The sequence below is a fragment of the Pseudorasbora parva genome, chromosome 23 (genome assembly GCF_024679245.1).
Source record: "Pseudorasbora parva isolate DD20220531a chromosome 23, ASM2467924v1, whole genome shotgun sequence".
Classification (NCBI taxonomy): Eukaryota; Metazoa; Chordata; class Actinopteri; order Cypriniformes; family Gobionidae; genus Pseudorasbora; species Pseudorasbora parva.
The window spans coordinates 6,075,646-6,098,637 of NC_090194.1; the positions used below are offsets into that span (position 1 = coordinate 6,075,646).

A 22,992-nucleotide genomic window follows, 5' to 3' on the forward strand; every position below is an offset into this window, starting at 1 on the left:
AACTCTTGTTTTGATAGGTGTCGTCACTGTTTTAATGACTTATAGTGTCAGTTTCACACTTAGGCAAACTCGCCGGCCTGCGTTTCTAATGGAGTAGCAGACAGATGGTCTATTACAACCATCTAAAGGAGCATCTTCAACAGAAGAAGGACCACTAGACGGGAGCCAATTAGCCGCGTGCAGATTACTTCAGTGTGAAGTTCATCTAGTGCTGTAAAGAGCCATAATTGCTCTGGTGTACGGGAGGAAGAGAGAAACGGGGAGAGAGATGAAGGAGGATGTCTGGAAACGTATTAATCAGACAGTGCTCTTCAGGGAGCGAGAGAAAGGTTAGATGGGTTTGTTTTTGTCACGGAAGGCTGACTTTACGGCATAACAACTGCTTGTTTCTGTTGTACGTGCTTCACAACCATCTCTCAGCCGTGCCGTGTAAACACAACATGCTGTTTGTTTACTTACACATGATGAGTGGAAGAGAAGTTGGATTATAGATCGTACCTGAATATTAATTGCGGAACTAAAACGTAATCAAACAATAACTAGCACACTTTAATTAGCTAAATAATAACCCTTTTACATGACTGACTGACTGTGTGTGTGTTTGTGTGTGTTTATGCCACTCACAACCTCTCTAAACCTCTCATTAGCCGTTATTGACTTGTCAGTGACTGCAGATGTGGGTTTGACACCTTTCCAAACACACCAGCTGGCTGTCTGTCTTCCCAGATTCCAGCACAGGCATGCAGGATCTGAGCAATATGAAAAAATGTCAATGTTTTTATTTTTTTTATTTTTTTAACTTCAGATAGTGTGAGAGATCACACAAGGACATAGTTTTTGTTTTCAGCTGATATTTGGAAGAAATCTTATGTGTGTTCTGATTGTGCAGCTCACTCTGTTCCCAAACCTGTCTGAGCTGCCTTTGCAAGGAATATTTTCTGACGCAAAGGCTGTTCCAGATACACCATGACCACATTCTCAAACTCTAAACTCTAAAGTGTTGCTTTATATGTATTTTGGTAAAAAAAAAAAAAAGATTAAAAAATATACTTAGTTAATTCAAAACTGATGGTATTAGTAAAAAAGTGTATTATTAAAGATGAAACTACTTTAAAATACTATTAAATCATTATCTTAAGTTAAATCAAATTACAATAATTAAAATTAAATAAATTAAAATGTTTATTAATGTAATTAATGTAATGCAATTAAAATGTATATTACTTAAAATATTTAAATACAATAAAAAATTGCAGTGCTATAAATTTGTGACAGCAGCCTAATAAACCAGATGATGTGATGTCTTTCATAAATGTTAATCAAAGAACAAAGGTAACAGAGAAGATTGTAGCTTTAATAAAGATTAATCTATATTGAATTTATAATTTATGCAGTTAAGAAAGGTGCTTGATAACTTTATTCAGTTTCTGTGCATATAGTGCCTTGCGAAAGTATTCGGCCCCCTTGAACTTTGCGACCTAGAAGAAGTTTCTTCTTCTCATCAAGCCTGCATTTATTTTTTCAGATTTATTTTGATATATTATTCCAATTTAAAATATTTGGGTTTCAATTTATTATACTTTAAATTATCATTTATTTCTGTGATGCAAAGCTGAATTGTCAGGATCGTTCCTCCAGTCTTCAGTGTCACATGATCATTCAGAAATCATTCTAATATTATGACTTATTATGAGTGTTGGAAACACTCATAATAAGTCTAATATTGCCTAATATATTTGATGAATAAAAGGTTCAAAAGAACTGCGTTTCTTCAAAATAAAAACATATTTTCAAATAATATAAATCTCCTTTACTATCATTTTTTTAATCAATTTAACACATCCTTGCTGAGAAAAATTATTGATTTATTTCAAAAAATGAAAGAAAAAAAAGGACTGACCCCAAATTACTGACCAGTAGTGTATATTATTGTTACAAAAGATTTCTATTTTTAAAACATTTGCTTTTTTTTTTTGTACTTTTTATTCATCAAAGTAAAAAGTATCACAGGTTATGAAAAAATATTAAGCAGCAGAACTGTTTTCAACTTTGAAAATGAATCATCATACAATGATTTCTGAAGGATCATGTGACACTGAAGACTGGAGGAACGATCCTGAAAATTCAGCTTTGCATCACAGAAATAAATGATCATTTAAAGTATAATAAATTGAAAACCAATTGTTTTAAGTTGTAATAATATATCACAATATTACATGTTTTTCTGTATTTTTGATCAAATAAATGCAGGCTTGATGAGCAGAAGAACATTCTTTCAAAAACATTACAAATAGTAATGTGTCCAAACTTTTGGCCTGTACCGTATATGATGCCATGAGTATAGAGTGAACTTGAATGCACATGGTGTGTGTGTGTGTATGCTGACTCCTACTGTATACCAACCTATTCTGCACTGAGCCAACACAGAGCCCGGCAAACGACTCCTCGGGGCATAATATGATGCAATATTGAGAATAAGCGTTTTTTACAAACAGGTAACGAAACGGCAAAATGATTTGTGCCCTCATGACTTTCTAATACATTTTAAATCCTACATTAACTTTTCATATGGGATTTTCTTACAAGGTTATGAAATTGTCTTTTTTGTGCTTTTTCTTAAATTGCTAATGCAACCTTTGACACCACAGACTGAACACAATTAAGTGTTTATAGTAATTAAAAATGTATTAAAAAACAATCTATTATAACAAGCCACGTGATGTCCGCGGTATGGGACATTATGTGCGGAACGAGTTCAACGCTGAAGTTTAACACTCATGTTTGGGTTTGTTCAAATCCCTAATGTGTGATTGTAATAGTGATGCTTGCATTAGCTAATAGCACGAGTGAGACAGAAAAGAGAGTGTCTGATGGTGAAACTACTAGAGACAGATGTTGGAAAAATAAGTCCGATTTTCTATTCACTTTGATATGCAGTTTTGGACAAGACTGTTCTCTGTCTGTCAGTATGTTTAATGCAGTAGAGCCAAAGCTTTCACTTTGTATTTATCTAATCTCTTTGTGTTCAGCTGCTCTACATGTTTTGCTTCATTGTTTGGACCACTTCACTCAAAACTTTATTTTGTGTGTGTGTGTGTGTGAAGAATTATGCTCAAGATGTGCGTCTTTACCACAGTCATGCCAGGATTTCACAGAGTGTGTGCAGTCAGTGAGATTTTCAGAATGAATCTCTCAAATCTCATTAGCTCACTTGAGGTAAGATGACGGTATTTACAGAGCATGTTTGTTTTAATCTAGCGTCTCTTACTGGCGTGTGATTCTCTCGATTCATGTCTAATTAGTGTAGAGGGAGAGCGAGAGGCTTCACGTTACGTTGTTAGTTTAAAGCCCCTCAGGACCGCTCTGGAGCAGGTGGCCCGTCGCGGCCCTCGGGAAGGTTTTGGCTTTGTGTATGTCTGAGGTGGTTTATTTGCGTATAGCAACTTACTGCAGTTCTAGAGCGATCAGGCCATTAGCATGCGGCTGTTTTGGAATCCTAGAGTTGGAACTTTAGCAACAGTTGGACTGAGAGGAGATTTGATCCAGCTGTCTGTAAGGAGCAGGGCGGCTGCATGTCTGGATGGAAGCAAGTTCTTTGTGAAGTGTTGAGCCTTTTGAAGTCACATTGACAGTTTGATGGTCACAGTTTAGAACATGCAGCTTGGTAAATATACCCATGTGTAGGGCACTGTAAAATCCATTTTTGATTTTTTCCCATGGTCAGTTGTTTTCCATTAAAAAAAGTTTTATGGATAAATTAAATTGTAGTAATCAAAAGCATGTCTAATTAATTGAAATTATGAAACATATACAATTTAACAACACTTTATTAAAAGTTTAACAAAAATTAATTTAGGTCCGTATGAAATAAGTTTTTTTTCCCCTCACATTCAGTTTTTACAAAATTCAGTTTTTGCTGTTTTAAGTTTTACTTTAATATCACTGACACTAGTCTATATCACATTTTGATTTAAGTGTACTAAACTGCTTTTTATTTGTTTGTCAAAAATTCAGTGAAATCCCACATTATACAGTAAATTCCAGTTTTATGACTGGATTCCATGAATTTGTCTGTATCTTCAGGTTTTTCATATATATTATTTTGCCCATTTTATTTTTTTAATAGGCACTATATTCAAAAAATTTAAACTCAACATTTAGCTAAATACATTTAGTTAAGATCATGACTTTAAAATAGTAATGTTATGTACCAGAATACAAATGATTGATATATCGGGGTTTTTTGGTTGTTTTTGTTGTGTTTTCCAACAAAAGCACAGCTGTACAAGAAAATAATTTAAAGTGTAGTTAATGGAACCGAACTGCGTAAAAAGTAGAGTATATATGCATTAGAGAAGAACACAGTGTAAGACAACAGAGACTATGAGATCTCTCGCTCTGTGGCTGTTGCTGGCGAGACTTCATCAGCAAAATTTAATGATCTGCTTTCTCTACCTTGTTGCTAGGCAACATTGCCTGATCGACACGAGGTGCTCAAGCCATGGAATCCCGCTAACGGTCTGGCATGAGGTCACCAAAAAGGTGTACAGGCATATATATTTGTGTGCTTGTGTGTGTAATGTGTTTTTTTCTCCATTATATATTCTTTATTCTTCTATATATTCTATATATTCTTTCTTTTTACTGCTTCTATATGGGTCGAGGAATGTACAACAACAAAAGCCTAGTTTGGCATGTTCTGAGGGAATATTAGCACTGACTGCTCTTCTTTTGTACAGCCTGCAGTTTTTTCGGCTTAACACAAGCAGAAGGAAAAGAACAGCAGCAGTTAGGATCTTGAACTCCAAAACAGAAACACGATATAAAGAAGAAATACGGCAAAAGATAGAGGGGGAATTCACTATAAATGGATAATTCCCGCTATAGTGTTGCTATTCTAAACTGTGGATTGGTTATTCTGCTCTTCTGTATCATTTGATTACCAATAGAAAATGTACTCAGACATGCATCTCTTTGTAAATAAATTCAGTTTACCAAGTGCTTTCCATAGCCAATGCTGCTGACTTTGGCGAACCCGGCACAATCTATCATAAACCTAATTTACATAGAAAGCATGTATGTTTTTGCTCAAAGTAATGTCTGTTCTTTGGACAGTACTACACTAGTGCGGATAACATCTGGATTGCAGTAGATGGCAAATAAGAAGTTGGTCTTTGTGCTAAAATCAACATGTGAAAGAGACACAAATGTTATTGAACTGGCCCCTGATTTCTAAGTTCTAAGTAATGACTGACAGTTTTTATTGATTTATTGATTTGAGGGTTACGAATCAAAACTGAGTTGAGCTCCCTCCCTAGGCATCATTTTGGACATCTTATATACATTCAACGGTATATCACAATATGAACATCAATTATCATATCATGCACATTTGCTTATTCATTGTATTGGGAAATACATAAATAAAATGGATGGAGAATCTCACTTACACTTAAGTTACTTCTACACTTGGCTGCTTAGACTCTCAACTTGCTCTACACACACACACGTACAGCAGAGAAAATGTCAGACAGTTAGCTCTAATCTCAAGCCCATTAAAAGAAGTTCAATTTTGACATATGGGAATACTTTGTATATGGAAAAAAACAGTGTGGTTGTCCTCAAAGATAGATATTTAATTTGTAAAAGGAGGAAACACATCAGAGAGTTTCACTATATTCAAGAACACAATCCCTCCATACAGATTAAGGTTTATCTTTCCCGTTTATGACTTAAGGCCGTGTGATTTCCGAGATGCAGAGGGGATCCTGGAATTCAATTTACAGTAAATTTAAAAACAAATACAGATTTAAATAAACAAAACAAACACATGGTTTCACATTTGTTTTAAAACAATTGTTCAACCAAAAAAACGACCATTTTAACTGACGGTGATGTTATGAATTGATTATTTATTACTGTGAAACTGTGATATTTTCTGAGTGTTAAAACCCTTCACATCTGCCTGTTGCTGTTTTCCAAAGTTGCAAATTTAACTTGTCCACAAAATTGGAATTTTGCATTAAACATTTGTAAATTAAGCACCGTTTCCATGGCATGTATTCAAGAGAACAAAATCGTCACTTCCTGGGATATTGGTGCAAAATAATTTTAATAAAATGGAAGTTGCTGCACTCGAGGAAGCCACTGTGGCTCTTTTTTTCGCAGACAGAACAATAATGACTGTCATTATCATGCGTTCAGAGGCAGATGCCTGCACATTGATATTGTTCCGCTGGTTAGTCCAGTTATCCAGTCTTATCCCCAAGGTATTTATTCGGTAAATGTGTTTCCATCATTTTACGTGCATATCTTCTTACTGTATAGAAGTTATCTGCCTCAATTGAGCAAATACATATTTTTATGCAAATATTGAAGTTTCCATCCAGCTTTTTAATGCAATATCTGTACGTTTGTGAGAACAAAACAATACATTTTTTAAAACCTATCTAGACAAAACTGAGATTTCATTAACCAGTGATGGAGATTATCAAACACTTTGCTGACCGATGGGCTGTTTTTTTTAGCCTAATCTATTGATTTGACGTCAGCATAAAATCACACAATCTTAAAAAGGACTGCAGGATGTAGTGTGTTTAGTAGAGTGCTTGAATGTGTAATGAACCTCAGCACTCCTGAGGCGCTAGTGTGGATTACTGCCTATGAGTCACTGCTGCAAGAGAGAAAGAGAGAGAAAGCCGTAGGTTAAAAGGGTAAACTGATAGAGTGTGTGTAATAAGTGGGGAGCAGAGCTCTTCTTTAGAAGCTTTTGTAATACTGTGTGTGTGTGTGTGTGTGTGTGTGTGTGTGTGTGTGTGTGTGTGTGTGTGTGTGTGTGTGTGTGTGTGTGTGTGTGTGTTTGTGTGTGTGCGCGCAAGTGTATTAGCCTGTGGGTGAAGAATCAGGTCATGTGTCACAGTGAATGGACGAGCCCTCAGTGAGCACATTGTTCATACTGCAGCCTTACTCAGCACTAGAATACACCACTAATATGCTCTTAACCATACACACTCTGTTCACTAACAATGCACAGTTTTCTACCTTACTATAAATATTGCTTACTGTACTACAGCCCACTTTCCAATACATACACTACATTAAAGGTCCCGTTCTTCGCGTGTTTTAGAAGCTTTGATTGTGTTTACAGTGTGCAATATAACATGAGTTCATGTTTCGCGTGTAAAAAAACACAGTATTTTTCACACTATTGACTTATCTGTACCGCGCTGTTTCCTCTGTCCTAAAAACGGCCTGATGATTTTCTTGTTCTATGAAGTCCCTCCTTCAGAAACACGTAACGAGTTCTGATTGGGCCAGCGCTTCCCGTGTTGTGGTTGGACAGCAGCTTAGCGCACTTTGCCCGGAAAGGTCCCGCCTCTTACCATAACGGGGAGATGCAAGCGCTGAATGCGCGCTCTTCTCCACGTGGGACAGCAACGAGACCACGCCCCCTATTTTGCGTGTTCCTGTGGGCGGAGGGTTAGTCAACAAACGGTTTTAGTGATGTCATTACATCCCTGCACTTCCTGCTGTAGTCCAAACCGGCCGTTCGCTGTAGGCTTTGAATGGGAACTTCTGCACTGTAAACCCTAATAAGTTGAGAATACTCAAATGATTTGAGGAAAGTGATTCCCTCAATTCAATTGAGTAATGGAGTCTCCTAAAACTTGAATATTTAAGTTTACTTAACTTGGTGCTCACTTTCACTGTACTTAAATTGTTAAGTTCACCAAACTTGCTACACCAGTTCAGTACAGCATGCTGGGTACAACCAATCAAAACTTCCCCATTGGTCCCAACATGCATTGCGGCATGAATAAATTATGCATCTGAATTGTGACAAATTTTCTTTGAATTCTTACTATTTGCTGTTACTTTTGCTGTTTTGTTCTGATGTTTTTGTAGCTTGTTTTATGTTCATAGTTGATTTGTTTATCAGATTTTTTCACCATTGTAAAAAGTTGTCACCATTGTAGAGATTCATACGCAGATTAGTGATGTGTGTATGTGTCTAACTAATGCCATAGATTTAAACATTTTGTGCACATAAAAAAAAAAAAAAAAAAAATTATATTAGCACAATAGTGAAGATTCTAGTATTATTAATATTTCAAAACTATTAATAACTGCTTTGACATCCAAAGCATTGGACTCTGCACAAGATCAGGAATTCTGCCTATACTTGATGATGTTATTATCATCATTAATGAATAAACAACACCACTTGATGATATTTCTCTTGGCTTTTACTTAACATATGTGTCTCACAAACACAAAGCAGCCAGAGAAACACTAATATTACATTATCATTTGTCAAGAGCCCAACTAAAGCAAACACTTATCTCCATCATGGTGACTTCCAACAAAACTATTATTTTCATTAAAACAGAAATAAAGTCAATCTGGTTATAAGTTAGTTCACGTATTATTGTTAGGTTTAGTAACTTACAAATTTTTACTTACCGAATTTAAGATTGCACACAATGAAAAAGTCTCCATCTTAATTTGAATCAGCAACAAGCAACAGATGAGGCGAAAAGGACCGCCTTTTGGAAATGTCCTCCAATCAGTGAATTCGTTCTCTTGTTGCTAGACAGAACTCCTTGCATGGCCAATCACATCAAAGCAAGACCAGAGTGAGCTATTTTAATTACTTATGATTTTGAGTTCATACAACTTGAAATCTTAAGTTTATGCATTTTGTAGGTTAATAAGTTATACTAACTTATATGACTGAGTTTTTAGACTAAACTAGTAATATTTAGTCAAGTTTACTTGATTTGTTTAAGTAAAGACAACATTAGGGTTTACAGTGTGGTAAATAAAATATCTCGCTTGGCATTGAACTTTGAGCTTAATAATTTTACAGGTATTATTTATGCTCCAACAGCAACATTACACACTAACTAAAGTTTAAAAGATGGAATTGCGAAGAACGGGACCTTTAAAAATGACAACACCATAAGCTAGTATAATGCTTTAATATAATGCTTCAATATAGTACAAATAAGCAAAGCATTACAAAAATACGATTTCATATATGTATATACTGTAAATATTTAAGCAATTACCTGAATGAACCATTGCTTATAAACAAATCGCTTGAGTGAATGATTTAGTGACTTACAGTGTCTACATGCCACACTGTAACAGATAGACATTTGGGCGGGACATTGCACATCCATTTGTCCTTCATAGCAAAAGCGCTTGAATTACGTCAGATATAACACGCATCATTAGTTTACTGTCGTGCACATTCAGTGTAGACAGAATCATTGATTTTAATGAGTTATATTATACAGTCGCATATTTAATTGTAAGAATCAGTGTTTATGAATGAGCGATTGAGCGTATGATTAAATGACTCATTTGTTTAAATGAATTATTCACTCACTTCATATAAAAGACATAACGACGTAAGCTAGAGAGACAAATTCCTTGAGATGTGTACTTATGTTACTACAGTTACAGATACTAAAGTTTTGGGTCAGTAATATTTTATAATTTTGTTATAATAATAATAATAATAATAATAATAATTAAAAAATACTTTTATTCAGAAAGTATCCATTAAAAGTATCAAACTTTACAGTAAAGCCCTTTATAATGTTACAAAAGATGCATGTTTCAAATAAATGCTATTCTTTTGAATCTGTTATACATTAAAGGATATTTGTTTTCTGTGTGTGTGTGTGTGTGTGTGGATGGATGGATGGATGGATGGATGGATGGATGGATGGATGGATGGATGGATGGATGGATGGATGGATGGATGGATGGATGGATGGATGGATGGATAGATAGATAGATAGATAGATAGATAGATAGATAGATAGATAGATAGATAGATAGATAGATAGATAGATAGATAGATAGATAGATAGATAGATAGATAGATAGATAGATAGATAGACTAAAAACATTATTTAAATTATAATCTTTTACAATATTACAGTTTTTGCTTTTTTTATCATACAATAAGCCTTTGTGAGCAATGAACATAACAGATGTTGTTAAATCATACCCACCTCAGACTTTTGAATGGCAATGTTATAATGCATCTGGGATCATAATGGACTGTGGACTTTCTTTTGACCTATTTAACGGAATTGGATTTAACATAACTGTTTTATTTGAAGCTTTGTGATTAAAGGCAGTAAAACACTGGAATAGGCCTCATGTGAACTGCAGTGCCTAGCATAGGTTGGGGATCAAACATGAAAGCTGTGAATAATTATTCATATCATTTTGTGCTCATCAGTTATAAAGCTATTACATTTTTAATAATTACCCCCAGAGCCCTTTTTGAGTTTCTCCTTATTTTTCATTCTGGTGTTGAAAAAATGGCTGAAGCCAGCTGTTGGAAAAGTGTTTTATCCCGTTGAATTAAATGACTATTATAATCATGTTAATTGCCTGGGCTAAATCCAGACGTTGCTTTCGGACCAATTGATTCTTTTGTCTTGCGTGAATTTAATTAAAAGACTTTGCCCTCTTATAACATAAAAGGCAAGTATCACGAAGCAACCTGTTGTGCGGCCTTTGATGTGCTCTTGAGTTGCTCTTTGATGCTTCTTATCTTGCGGTGTGTGATCATATTGCTTAGAACCGCAGCACAGCACTTTGCTAATCATTTAGTACACTAAACAACCATGCTCAAGAAACTCCAGTCTGCGTGTTTAGTTTTAGAAACACGGATTTAAAACACTAAGACATTTTTCAAACTATTCTATTTTGTTCCACAGATGTGAAATTATTTTTGAATTTGGTGCCTTCTAGACTGAGAAACGACAGAAAATGTGTATTTGTCTACATGGGGGATCATACTCCCGGGTTTCTACTGATACAAAGCCATATGCTAAATCTCTGAAGTAACCCTTTAATAGCCTCAATCGTACACCTGGAGCAATGCGGTTTCAACCTGACACAGTTAGCATTGTTGGTGCATTGCTATTTTGAGGCCACTGAAAACGACTGCGCCACTGACCAACAAAAACCTTGTCTTAAGTTTGTATTTTTGTGTTATTTAAAGGGTGTGTTAGTAATATGCGTATTATGTTTCTGTAATATGGCACTTGGAAAAAAATAAGCTTTTTGTTATGTTCTAGAATGTGAAGAAAATATGGTTCGGCCCAGATATCTGCTATTACAGGAACGGCTTTGTTACAGTGAATCTGTACAAACTGCCCAAGCGTGAATAACCTACTTCCCCCCCACGGACGCAGACTGCTTCATTCGTTTATTCGTTCCCTCGCTTCCCCCGCCGCTCCCTCCATCTGTCAGCGATTGAGCTCCATTACTTGGGAGGAAGGAGGCAGAGGGCTTCAAAGCACAAGCCCCTCTCCCTTCCTGTCATGGTGATTGATTTCAGAACAAGATGTTTGCCTTTCATGCCGTCCATGCATGACCTCTTCGGACAGTATGGGGTCTTTATTTCCCCTTCCCTCTAAGGATTCTCACTCTAAGATAGGCCTGGCCTTTAATTAGATACATCTTAAAACCGGCTCTTATCGTTCTTCAAATGGCTTATTGAGTTGATCTAAGGAAATATTCTTTTTGATGAGTGCTGGATGGTGGAGGGTGGTTGACCTTTGTTGTAATAGAGTTGATGTCTTTAACCTGAATTTGAAGGCCATCGGCATCATCTTCCCCCTGCTGTAATGAAGCAATAAATCACAAGAGCCCATTATACATTCACCATATTGCATGGACATATTGTGTAGCATACATATGTATATGTGTGTGTGTGTAAGCTCATGGTCTTAAGTGCATGGCGCAGGTGCATTTAGGGCGTGTACAAATCCACTTTTGCTAGTTTAACGACAGGAAAAAAGGTCGGCAAGCCAGGTGCATTGTTTAAAAGCTTGTACCTTGTCTTTCAATGAGTCATGGGTGTGTTTCTGACGGCGTAAATCTGCGATAAACCAATAATCAGAGTCTCATCTGCCATTCCCTTTAAAAGTCAGTTGCGTTTGTCTTTTTCAGTTCTTCTCTTATTTAAAGAGTACAAATATCTAAATGTATTAAGGTTAAAACAAGTTTGCAGATGGAGTAAAAAAATGCACTTAGAGTAAATCAAGTGTTCTTCCTTTACACCAGATGGAAGACAGATGGACGTATGGTGTTTACTCACTCATGTGGAGGGCACAGGTCCCTCTCCCCTCTCAGTTCATCTTCTTCACCCCTCCATCCATCTTTGGAATGGAACTAAATTGCTGTGTTATGTTTTCTAAATCGGTGCTTGGTTGGTCACAAAAGCCTATTGCTCAAAGCAACCATTTATGTAGTGTGCTTTCCTGTTAGTGCTTTTTTTGTTTTTGTTTTTGTTTTTTTGTTTTTGTTAAAGAAATAATATCTTCCCTCTGGGCCACAGATAAGACTAATAAAACAGAGAGGCCATGGACAGAATCGCTCTCTCCATCTCACAAAAGCCTGTGTAGTTACGCTTGGCAGGGGAACTGATCCCTGGAGTGGCTCTGCTGTAGAACAGGGGTGTAATCACGGAATGGGATCGAAGTGCAGGTCTCCCATGCTGTTCTCTTTCTGTCTCTCTCATTTACTGCTGGGTAAAGGGAGTGGGAGTTTTCCTGGTTGCCTCGTCAGCATCCCCTGCATCTGTAGGATAGTGTTCACAGCCCTCGTGTGTGTCACTAATGAATCAGGAGGAGGTTTTAACAGCACAGTGCAGAGGTAAAAGTACGCTAGATTATTATCACGGTTTGAGAAACAGCAGGTTATTGAACAGACAGTCTGTCACATACTGTTTTATATTGTCTTTTTTAAACTTAGTACTTGATTTTATAAATACATTTTTATATGCTAATGATGATTAAATATATTATATTTTGTTAATGTTATTATGTATTAATTACAATAACCTAATAGAATATTGTTCGTCCATAATGCATTAACTAATGACATCTTATGCAATGATTTACCATAAGGTCTCATTTGTTAACATTAATTAAAGGGATTATTAGCCCATGATGTACTCACCCTCAAGCCATCCTAGGTGTGTATATGACGTTCTTCTTTCAGACAAATGTAGTTATATTAAAAAATGTCCTGGCTGATCTAAGCTTTATAATGGCGGTGAACGGCATCCATCCATCCATTATAAAATGGATGCCAGCTGTGGTGGGTTAATAAAGGTCTTCTGAAGCGAATCGATGGGTTTGTGTAATAAGAAATATCAATATTTAACACATTATAAAATAAAATATCTAGCATTCCGCCAGACCGCCTTCCGTATTCAACTTCTGATAAAAGTGTAGTCTGTTATATGCGGACAGCGGTAGAAGTATTTTTATTTGTTAGTTTAACTAATTTAGTTAACTAATTAAACCTTAACGTGTTATCAATACATGTATTATAGAAATTAAAAAATCTTTGCATTCAGATTCTGCTTGGCTCATTATTCTGAAGGGTCTGCATTTGGATGTCTGTTGTCTGAATGTGTCTTTCTTTCTGTTCAGACATCATTACATTTTCGTGGTGAAGCATATGAAAGATAAAACCTGTGTAGACTGTAAAAACCTACTTTGCACTTGAAAGCTGCTGCCTTTGAGTGATGGTGTGTGTGAGAGAGCATGGAAGTGTTTTTAAGTCCCCACAGCAAAAGAAGAACTTCTCGAAAGCAAGGCAGCAAAGTGAACTCTAGGGAGCTTGCGTGTTATGTGTGTTTGTGGGTAGATGCACGGCTGTTCTTACATTTAGAGTTTACTTCGCTAAATCGGAAATGACACAAAAAAAAAAAATGCTCTGAAATCGATGACTTTTACATTTTTTGCACTCATTCTGAATGTTAGAATGATAGACAATTTATTAGTATGTGCTATAGGATGAGAATACACTCAAAAGAAGAAGAAAGTTTGAACTAAAATGCAGTGAAAGACAAAAACAACAACCGTTTTCTTCTAGAATATAGAGCAGAGATCTTTACCAAAAAAGTAGGTCTTGGTGGGGTTTTTTCCAAGGATAGACTAGACAAGTATAGATGAGCAAACCCAATCAAATATATCATCAGATGTTTTCCCAGAGTGCACTTCTAGTGTTTCCTCTGCCAGCCTTAGAGCATCACATGTTGTTATAGTTGATTCACACTGAAAGATGCACATTAGGGCCAGATGTGCTTGCAGATGGAGTAATGAAGTTTGCCATGTTGTTGAAAGATCATTGTAGTTTCTGCAGAAGAAAAGCCCACAGAATTAGGCCCATCCGTTGAATTATGTGTCCCAGACCCACCTTGGCTCTCGTTCAGCACATACTCAAGTGCTAGTGATCATGGAAGTGATTGCTGTGGAAAAGCCATTCAGGTTCATGCTCGGTACTGACAAACTCAGTTTCCATATCCTCAATAATCTCTTGCGCTTTTCTGTCATTCTAGACAGTTTCCAGACCGCCCTAGATTCCACCATCCTCTAAAGTCTTCCTTCATACTCCATTGATTTTTGTGTGCTCCAATGGTCTTTTTGATTAAAATCTGATGTATTTTGAAAAAAGATCATCTAAATGATTGGCTTAGATACTTGTGATAGATACTACTGTTCAAAATATACTGTCTATTGCATGCTATTTTAAAATATTACATTAAACAGCATGCCATTATAAAAGTTTTAAATAGGGCTGCACAATATATATGGTATTAGCATTGATAGAGTGCTGTGCGCATCCATGATAGAGCTGCACGATACTAGAAAAAACGTACATTGCAATATTGTTTTTCTAAAATAACTATTTCATCAGATTAATTGAATAGCTCTATTTGAAAAGTATTCATCACATTATAATGGTTGATGATTGGGGTGGATCCGTGCATTTAGTCTTAAAATGACAGCAGCCTAATGAACCTGCTGCTGTCTGTGTCATTTATATTAATCAAACATTAAGATAACTTTTGTTGCTTTCACAAATATTAATTCTTTTTAATTTATATAGTGAAGACTCCACAGTATTATTTTATATTTTATGTAATTTAATTTGAGTCTTTTATCACTGTTATAGGATAGGAAAGTAAGGGTTATCACTTTAAGATATAACCATGTTAGTCCTCAGCTAAATGCATTGTGGGTAATGTAGTTCAGTTAAGCGTGCTTGTGTGATAGACGTGTACTTTCACTGTGCTGTGCAAGGAGGTCTCTGTTTTGGTTTTCTTTTAGTTAATAAAAGTCAATTGTGGTGGGACAAGCTGCGGGGCGAGGGACCGCGAGAGCGGGCCGGTGATGAGTGTTAATGAGTGCCAGCTGCATGACACACCGGTCTCGTCTCGCGGCCATGTGACGGGAGCATGAAAGGAAGAGCAAGGGCTGCGGAAGACGAGAGAGGACCAGGCCTGGAGTTTATGTTGAGTTTTGTTTTACGTGTTATTATGTGTTTGTGGGCAGTCGTCCGTGAGGGGCTGGCCACGTTTTATTTTGTCGGTATTTGCGGGCAGTCGTCCGTGAGGGGCTGCCCGCGGTTTTACTTCTGTTTTGTTTATTTATTTGTATATTAAAGTTGTGAAACGTTCGCCGGTTCCCGCCTCCTTCCTTCCCATCTACAAACATCGTTACATCAATCCACCCAGAAGTTATCATGATTTTAACTCTGACAACTTTATCCTGCCTGTGCCTGAATGATTAAAGTGGAAAGCATTGGCCAACTCTCTTGTCATTAGGGTTGGGTACCAAACTCGTACTGACCAAATTACGTCTGTACTACTCTGTACCGATTCACATTAAATCAATCGGTATCAAATGTTGGTACCTGAGAACCCATGTTGATATAGACTAGTGTCTGTGAATATTAAACCGCAAAAAGACTATTTAAATACTAATTCTGCATGTCTCTGTGGATGAATGGTGGTTTAATTTACCTCACACACAGTCACGCTGAATCGGGCGTGATGGTCATGTGTGTCCATCTCTGTTGTCTTATATAAATGGATTAATGAATGTCGTCTCCACAGCCTGAGAGTCACATTCATGCTGACTTCATGAGCATTTTACTGTTTCGTGTGAGAAAAACTACCGTCACATCACAAACACACAGAAACTCAAAGGTCAAGGCAACCCGTCAAAATAAAAGTATGGTTCAACTTGGCACATATATGAAGAATTTAATGTAATAATTCTAACACTAATGTAAAAATAATAATAAATTATCCTCATTACATTTTTTAAGTAAATAATAACATTTCTTCCATGTTTTAATTTTAACAGTAGGCTATAAAGCTCAGTTATAACGTTTTTTTGACAAAAAGTTTGTTTAATTAAATTAAAAGATACATTACATTAATGCTTTATGTCTTCATTCATGTCTTCACTACACAGAATTTGTGTTAAATCTTTTCATAGAAATGAAAAAAAAAAAAACATGGTTGTTTTTATCAATTCTATTAAGTAGCTAGAAGCTTACAATTTATTGGTAAATATTACAGTATACAAACATCACAGACAATGGCAGACAAAGACCAAGGCAGCTCTTGCATAATATCAGTAACACACTTCTATAAATGACTTACAGTTTCTTTACAGTTGTTAAAGTTTGGAAAAAATAATGTCCTCAACTACTGTCGTAAGGTCTGTAATCCTACAACAGGGTGTAAAGCTTGGAACATACTCTGCAAGAACAAAGAAATTTGTTTATTTTCTTGAGGTGGCAAGAACAAGAACAAAGTTGGTTCTTGCCAGTACATTACATACTTCACGAGCAAAGCAGGTGCCGATCATCTGCTTTTCTCCGTATTAACCACGGCAACTTTAAATATATGACCAATCACACGATAGTTCTCGGACACCCATGAGAAAAAAGTTCTGCTCAGGCGATGTGTCGAGAACAAGCTGCGAGAACTCCCAAACCAGGGCTCTGAGAACAAAATGGCATAATTTAGTTCTCTCAGCCCTGGGAACTAAACCTTTTTCTCTGTTCTTGCGGAGTATGTTGTAACCTTTACGCTGCCACTGTGATTTGGCTGAAGTGGTGAACATCATGAATGTAACATCACATTAAAAGTGGTCAAGTGCATTGTAAGATACACACTGTTCATTCCCTCAGTCTCGTCTAGATGTCGTTTAAGAAGGGCTTCTCCTCTCAAGCCGCTAAAATGAATCAACCACAGCTTGAGTCTGAATGATTCTGATCGCTGAATAGAGAGATATGAAATGAATAGAGGTTGTCCCTCAGCACAAATACCCAGAGTGCTCTCTCAGAGCTGAAGAGTTGATGGCTGGTTATCAGCCTGTTGTATCTTGCGGTCCTGACATGCTCCGTCTGTTCAGCCGAGAGTTCTTTTGATGTCTCTGACTTCAAGTACATGAACAAGGCTATTAAACATGTAATGTCTCTGAAGCATGTAATCTGATTTAGTACATAAGTTTAACATGATGGATCAGCCCCGTAGGCGGATGAGGGCTGATGGTGTATGTACACGTGCACACACACACACACAGAGAGAGAGAGAGAGAGAGAGAGAGAGAGAGAGAGAGAGAGAGAATATTTCTTCAGTACATGCGGTTTGCATCAGATACATAAAAACACATTGCTTTACGTTTGAGAAATGGTGGATTTAATAACCTTGGAGGCTTGGAGTGACGCACAATAAACACACAACTTTGTACATAAACAATGTTTGCTCATGTTTAATTTTACTGGACTGGTCTACACAGACATCTGCTGATAAATCTGAAGGTTTTTAAAAAGAAGATATTTGTGAAAGCCATAACATTAGTGGGAGCTGGGAGCCACTCATTTTTTAACACACACTAACATTATTTTACTCTCTCCAACACAGAGAGAGAGATCCTAAAATGAAGAGCATTAAAGGAGCTGTCATTTAAGAAAAATTGCGAAGCTCTTGAAAATGAGATAAAAAGGACAGTCTTCTATATCTCTGAAGTAAGATATGAAAACGTTGGCCCTGTGGAGTTTTTTTACATTAAAAACAGCGCTCGGCTGCCCATCATTTTGTAATCAGTCTGCCCTTTTTGTATTTTTTTGGACAGATTGTAATGCACTTTTGTGACTCCTAAAGAATGTGTAATTAGGATAGCTGTGCAATCCCTCCTTTTCTTATGACGTATGAAAATGTTAAGGCAGAAATGTTTTAAATGACGGTAGCAAAAATGACATCAGAATAGATTTGTTTTTGTGAATCATTTGAAACACCGATTGTGATTGGTCAGATCGCCTGTCAGTCAAACTGCCGACGAAGGGGGATTTGCTCACAGAATGTTTAGTCAGAAAATATATCATATGTTTTTGTCTTTTGTGATCACCAAGGCTGCATTTATTTGATCAAAAATACAGTAAAATAAAAAATTTGTGAAACATTATTATCATTTAAAATATGTTTTTGAAATGTCATTTCTTCCTGTGATGGCAAAACGCAATTTTTTTTTTAGCATCATTAGTGTCTAGACTAGTGTCACTTGTGTCCTCAGTGTCACTTGATCATTCAGAAATCATTCTAATATGCTGAATATACATGTTTATATGCATTCTTTTGTTTTCATCTTGCATTAAATGTTATAAATCTAAGCCCTGTTCACACTGACATCGCTACAAGTTCCAAGTCAGTGTTGATTCTAGTAGGTGTCACTCTGAAGTGTATCGAATGTCTCACTTTTCCTTTCTTTAGTGTAGTGTTTTCACCACGGGAAGTATCTATCTCGCTGTAGCTGGAGTATAATAATGTAATTGATTTGTTCTGTAAGCAGAGATATGTGGCGATACACGGCTCCCCTGCAGAGATGAGCTTTGTCATATTGAATATTGATCTTCCTGTCTAGAGTCCTCCATGGATGAGAAAGTTCTGTGTCAGAGCGGAGCAATGCCCCTCTGCTTCCTTTGCTGTTCTTCAGACTCCTTTTATCAGAACGCTTGTTTTTTTCTGTGGGGTAAAGATTATTTTATTTAGCAGCATGGTTGAACAATGTTTGCTGGAGGTAGACAAGCATACGCCTACTGGAGTGTGTACTGCTTATGTTGTGTAATGTCTTTTAGCACAAAAATATATCCAGTCTATCACAGGAATGGTCTTCATGCTGTTTATTGATGACTGTCCTTGATGAAATAAAACAGAATTTGCATCTCATCTTTTTTTTCTACAGAGTTTTTCTATTTGGGTATTTATGCTGAATTTTCATTCTTCAATGTCACAAGACATGATCCTTTATAAATCATTCAATATGCTGATTGTGCTGCTTAATATTTTGGAAATAATTTTTTCAGATTTTTTTATTTATTTATTTATTTTGTCCAGCAAGGCTAGAATACATTTTTGAGATTTGATTGGATTGTAAAAAGTTATGTTTTATGTGACAAAAAAATAAAATAATTCTTCATCCACCAGCTTTGGTTAAGTCAGTACTCAGAAAAGCCATTTTAGAGGATTAAAAAGTCCTTGCATTTTGTTAAAATTGTATTAAAATATAACATGTAACAGACTGATGTAACTGTAATTACATTTTGATTGCATGTCACATTTAATAGGTCCATTTTTTTGATATTCATGTCTCATTTTTTTTTTTATTTGTTGCAGAAGGACATGACCTTGAAGCCCCACGAGCGGAGGCAGAACCAGGCTGGACCACTGCGCAAGAAGAAGCCCGGCCGAGTGCCGAACGGACTGAGCTTGGACCTAAACAAGGACCGGCTCAACCACAACAACCACCAGCACCACCACTCAGACCAGGAGAACAACCCTCGTCTGGCCCATACACACAGCAAGAAGAAGAAACATCTGCAGAAGAAACACCGACCTGTGAGTCTAACTTCATCCCGCTACACATGTCCGAAAATCATGAATGTTATCTTTTCATAGTATTTGGCAGATTTTATTGGTAATTTAAATGCATTCTGTTGGTGTCCCACATGTGCATGAGCTTCAACATTTGGTTGTAGTAAAATTGGTGTCAGGCGGGGCTGTGGAATATAGTTTATTTCTACTGCAAAGTTATAAATAGTAGTCAAAACTGGTCTAGATTATCTTATTGTTACCCATAATTCTGGTCCAGTGTTATCATAATATTATCGTTTTTAGTAACTATATATATTGCTATCTATTTCTTAACGTAAACACATCGCAAGTCCTAATGCTCAATTCTGATTTTTTGCTCAGATCTGATTTTTTGTTTGGCTGTTCACATTACCTTTTAAAATGTGGCCTAAATCTGATTCCAGTGTGAACTGTTTGAGGTTTCAAACTAACCCGCATGTGCAAAAGAACAATATCAATGACATCAGACGCAGCACGCTGTTGCACTAAAGTTCGGGAGGTTATAGAGGAAGTAAGCATTTTTGCTTTTATTTAAGCATGTTTGTGTAATGGAAGCCATAACATTAATGAGCAGGTGCTGAAGAGGAGAAGAACGAAAAGAAAGAGAGCAAAATTGGTTATTTTGGCCTTTTGTCACCTTCCTTTGGCACTGAAGCCACGTTTTTCTGTGTCCCCGCTCTTCCATTTCGTGTGCTTTCAAAAACGGAGCGGTTACGGTAGGATCCTTCTAGTTTAGCTTGAATTGAAGTATCTCCCCATATACTAAATAGGTCTAACACCTCACTCTCCCTCCATTGACTCGCACCATCGCTGTTCTCCGTATCTAGTCAAGTTTTTAATGTTACTGTCTGTGTCTGTTGTGTCTAGGGCTAACTCGCCGGTGCATAATTGTGACAAATGTCGACATAGATTGACGTAAAAGACGCATCAGATCTGCATCAAATCCGCTTTGGTTGTTCACACTGCGGCCGCATTGAAAAAAATCAGATCTGGGCTAGATTTGAGTGTTCACACTACCTCTGAAGAGGTCTGACCTGGTCACTTGACCCCAAAAAAATCTTATTTGGGCCACTTTTGCCTGCAGTGTGAACGAGGCCATAGACACATACATGCATACATGCATAGGCGCCTGTTTGTGTTCCCTTTGCACCTAATTACAGTTCACCTCAATAATGCACTGCTTTTCTTCAGTGTGTTTTATGAATCTTTACAAAATGAAATCATGATTAGATTGTGTACTGAAATGATGAAAACCTACAGTCATGTTAATTTCTCAAAGTTGTGCATAATCTCAGTCTGTCTTCACTGAGAATGACTAAACAACAGAAGAGGTGCACCAATCTGACTCCATTAAGGCGGAGCTCGTTTGAATCAAGTAATTGTCGATGATCATTAGCCGTCTCTGTTGCAGCGTAAGACTTACTGATCTAATCAGAGGAGGTAATTAATATGACACCAGGTTTTACAGGCAGGCTGGTGGTTGTTGGATCTTCCAGACATTACACAATGACAAAAGTGTGGACTGATTTACAAAAGTGCCAAAGCAGAGAGAGAGAGAGAGAGAGAGAGAGAGAGAGAGAGAGAGAGAGAGAGAGAGAATAATAGAGATTGTGTCCTCTAAGATTAGATGTGTAAAGACACTGCTGATTAACTCTGTCATTAAGGATGAGCGAGGAGCGGATGGGCTCTGGCTTTTTTGGACTTGTTTTATGGTGCTAATTAAATTAGTCACTCTTGTTATTGTTGCTGTGAGGTGCTGCACTCTTGCTCTTTGTGTTTGTGTGTGTTTGTGACATCCTCTTGTTTTTACTAATGAGTATTTATGGCATGTTTACACAGAGGAATTGCTACTACAGTACAGAGCAAACAATCAGATGGCCATACGCGCTACATTACACACACACACACACACACACACACACACACACACACACACACACACACAAAATTTACGCTTAAAGGAACAGTTCACCCAAAATGAAAATTGTCATCATTTACTCACACTAATGTCATTCCAAAACCTGTATGAATTATTATAATTTTTATAATTCTATTTTTTATATTTTTATTTTTGTATATAAAGGATATTATGGCAACTATTTTAAGTATAATTATGTGTAATGAGAGGATTTTAAATGCAAATAAACACGATTTCTTTTAAAAGTATTCCATATACTTTATTTTAAAGGGGTGATGAATTGAGAAATCAACTTTTGGTATTTTGATTTATAACTTGAGATTTTGATATATGAAGTCACTGCATAAGCTTCGGATCATAATATTAGGAATGTGTGATACTTAATTTTTTTTTAATGAAGTTCCAGCTCACGTAGGGAAGACGTTTGTGTGCTCAGTTCAATTCACTGCGGAATCGTTTGTAAATGTCTCAGGTTGAGCTGGATTTGCAGACATATTGAGATTAAAACACAATGCTGTGCATTCTGTATTGGATTCGACAGGAATGGTGCAACACACTTATGTGAGTAAAGCGTCTTTTTTATATGTAATAGCAGTCCCAGGACTATGTGTTATCCAGACGGTCTACCAAAACGGAAGCCCGTCGGCAGGCCGGTGAATCTCAAACAGTGAAATATTCCTTTCTTGATCTGGGCTTGAGCAGTTTGCGCTTATATCCACCGCTCGGTCGGGCCAAGCAATAGAAAAAATAATATTCCAATAAATCGAAAAAAATCATTGTGTTTGTTTGATAAAGACGTTTACGAGCCCTTTGAGAGATTTATTCCGGTTGCCATTTTTAAAACAATTCCTCCTTCATGTGAACTGAACTAAAAGGGAGTTGGAGCTCATTTAATATGCAAATCTTATCCAATCCTAGCTGTGGGCGTTTACTCCCTAGTCTCCAGTGCATCACGCCCAATTAAAACGAGAGAGAGCCTCAAAACCAGTGTAGAAAATAGCCTATTACTTATTAATGATGTCTTTGAATGTAAAAACCACACAAACGTCAGTAGTTGACCTCAGACAACAGTATGAAGAAAAAAAGGCCAGTTCATGACTACTCGGTAAATATAGCTTTAAACACATTTTCATAAGCATACACACATTTTCCCCATAGATAGAAGCTGTAGACAGGAAGGGTACAAGTATTACTTGTCCTTGAGAGAGAGAGAGAGAGAGAGAGAGAGAGAGAGAGAGAGAGAGAGGCTCTCTCGTTCGTCATGTGTATTCTGCCCATGGCTGAATTAAGAGCAGACAAATCCATCTCTCATGGAGCA

General features: G+C 36.8%; 1 protein-coding gene across 3 annotated transcripts in view; it reads left to right on the forward strand.

Moving 5' to 3' along the window:
• The window catches only part of auts2a (activator of transcription and developmental regulator AUTS2 a), a 381,444-nt gene that overhangs the window by 70,375 nt on the left and 288,077 nt on the right, over positions 1-22,992 (forward strand). For all 3 annotated transcript variants that reach the window (XM_067434082.1, XM_067434083.1, XM_067434084.1), the window contains one exon: positions 19,520-19,741. In XM_067434082.1, the coding sequence (XP_067290183.1) occupies positions 19,520-19,741 (222 nt within the window). The remainder of the gene's footprint in view (positions 1-19,519; positions 19,742-22,992) is intronic.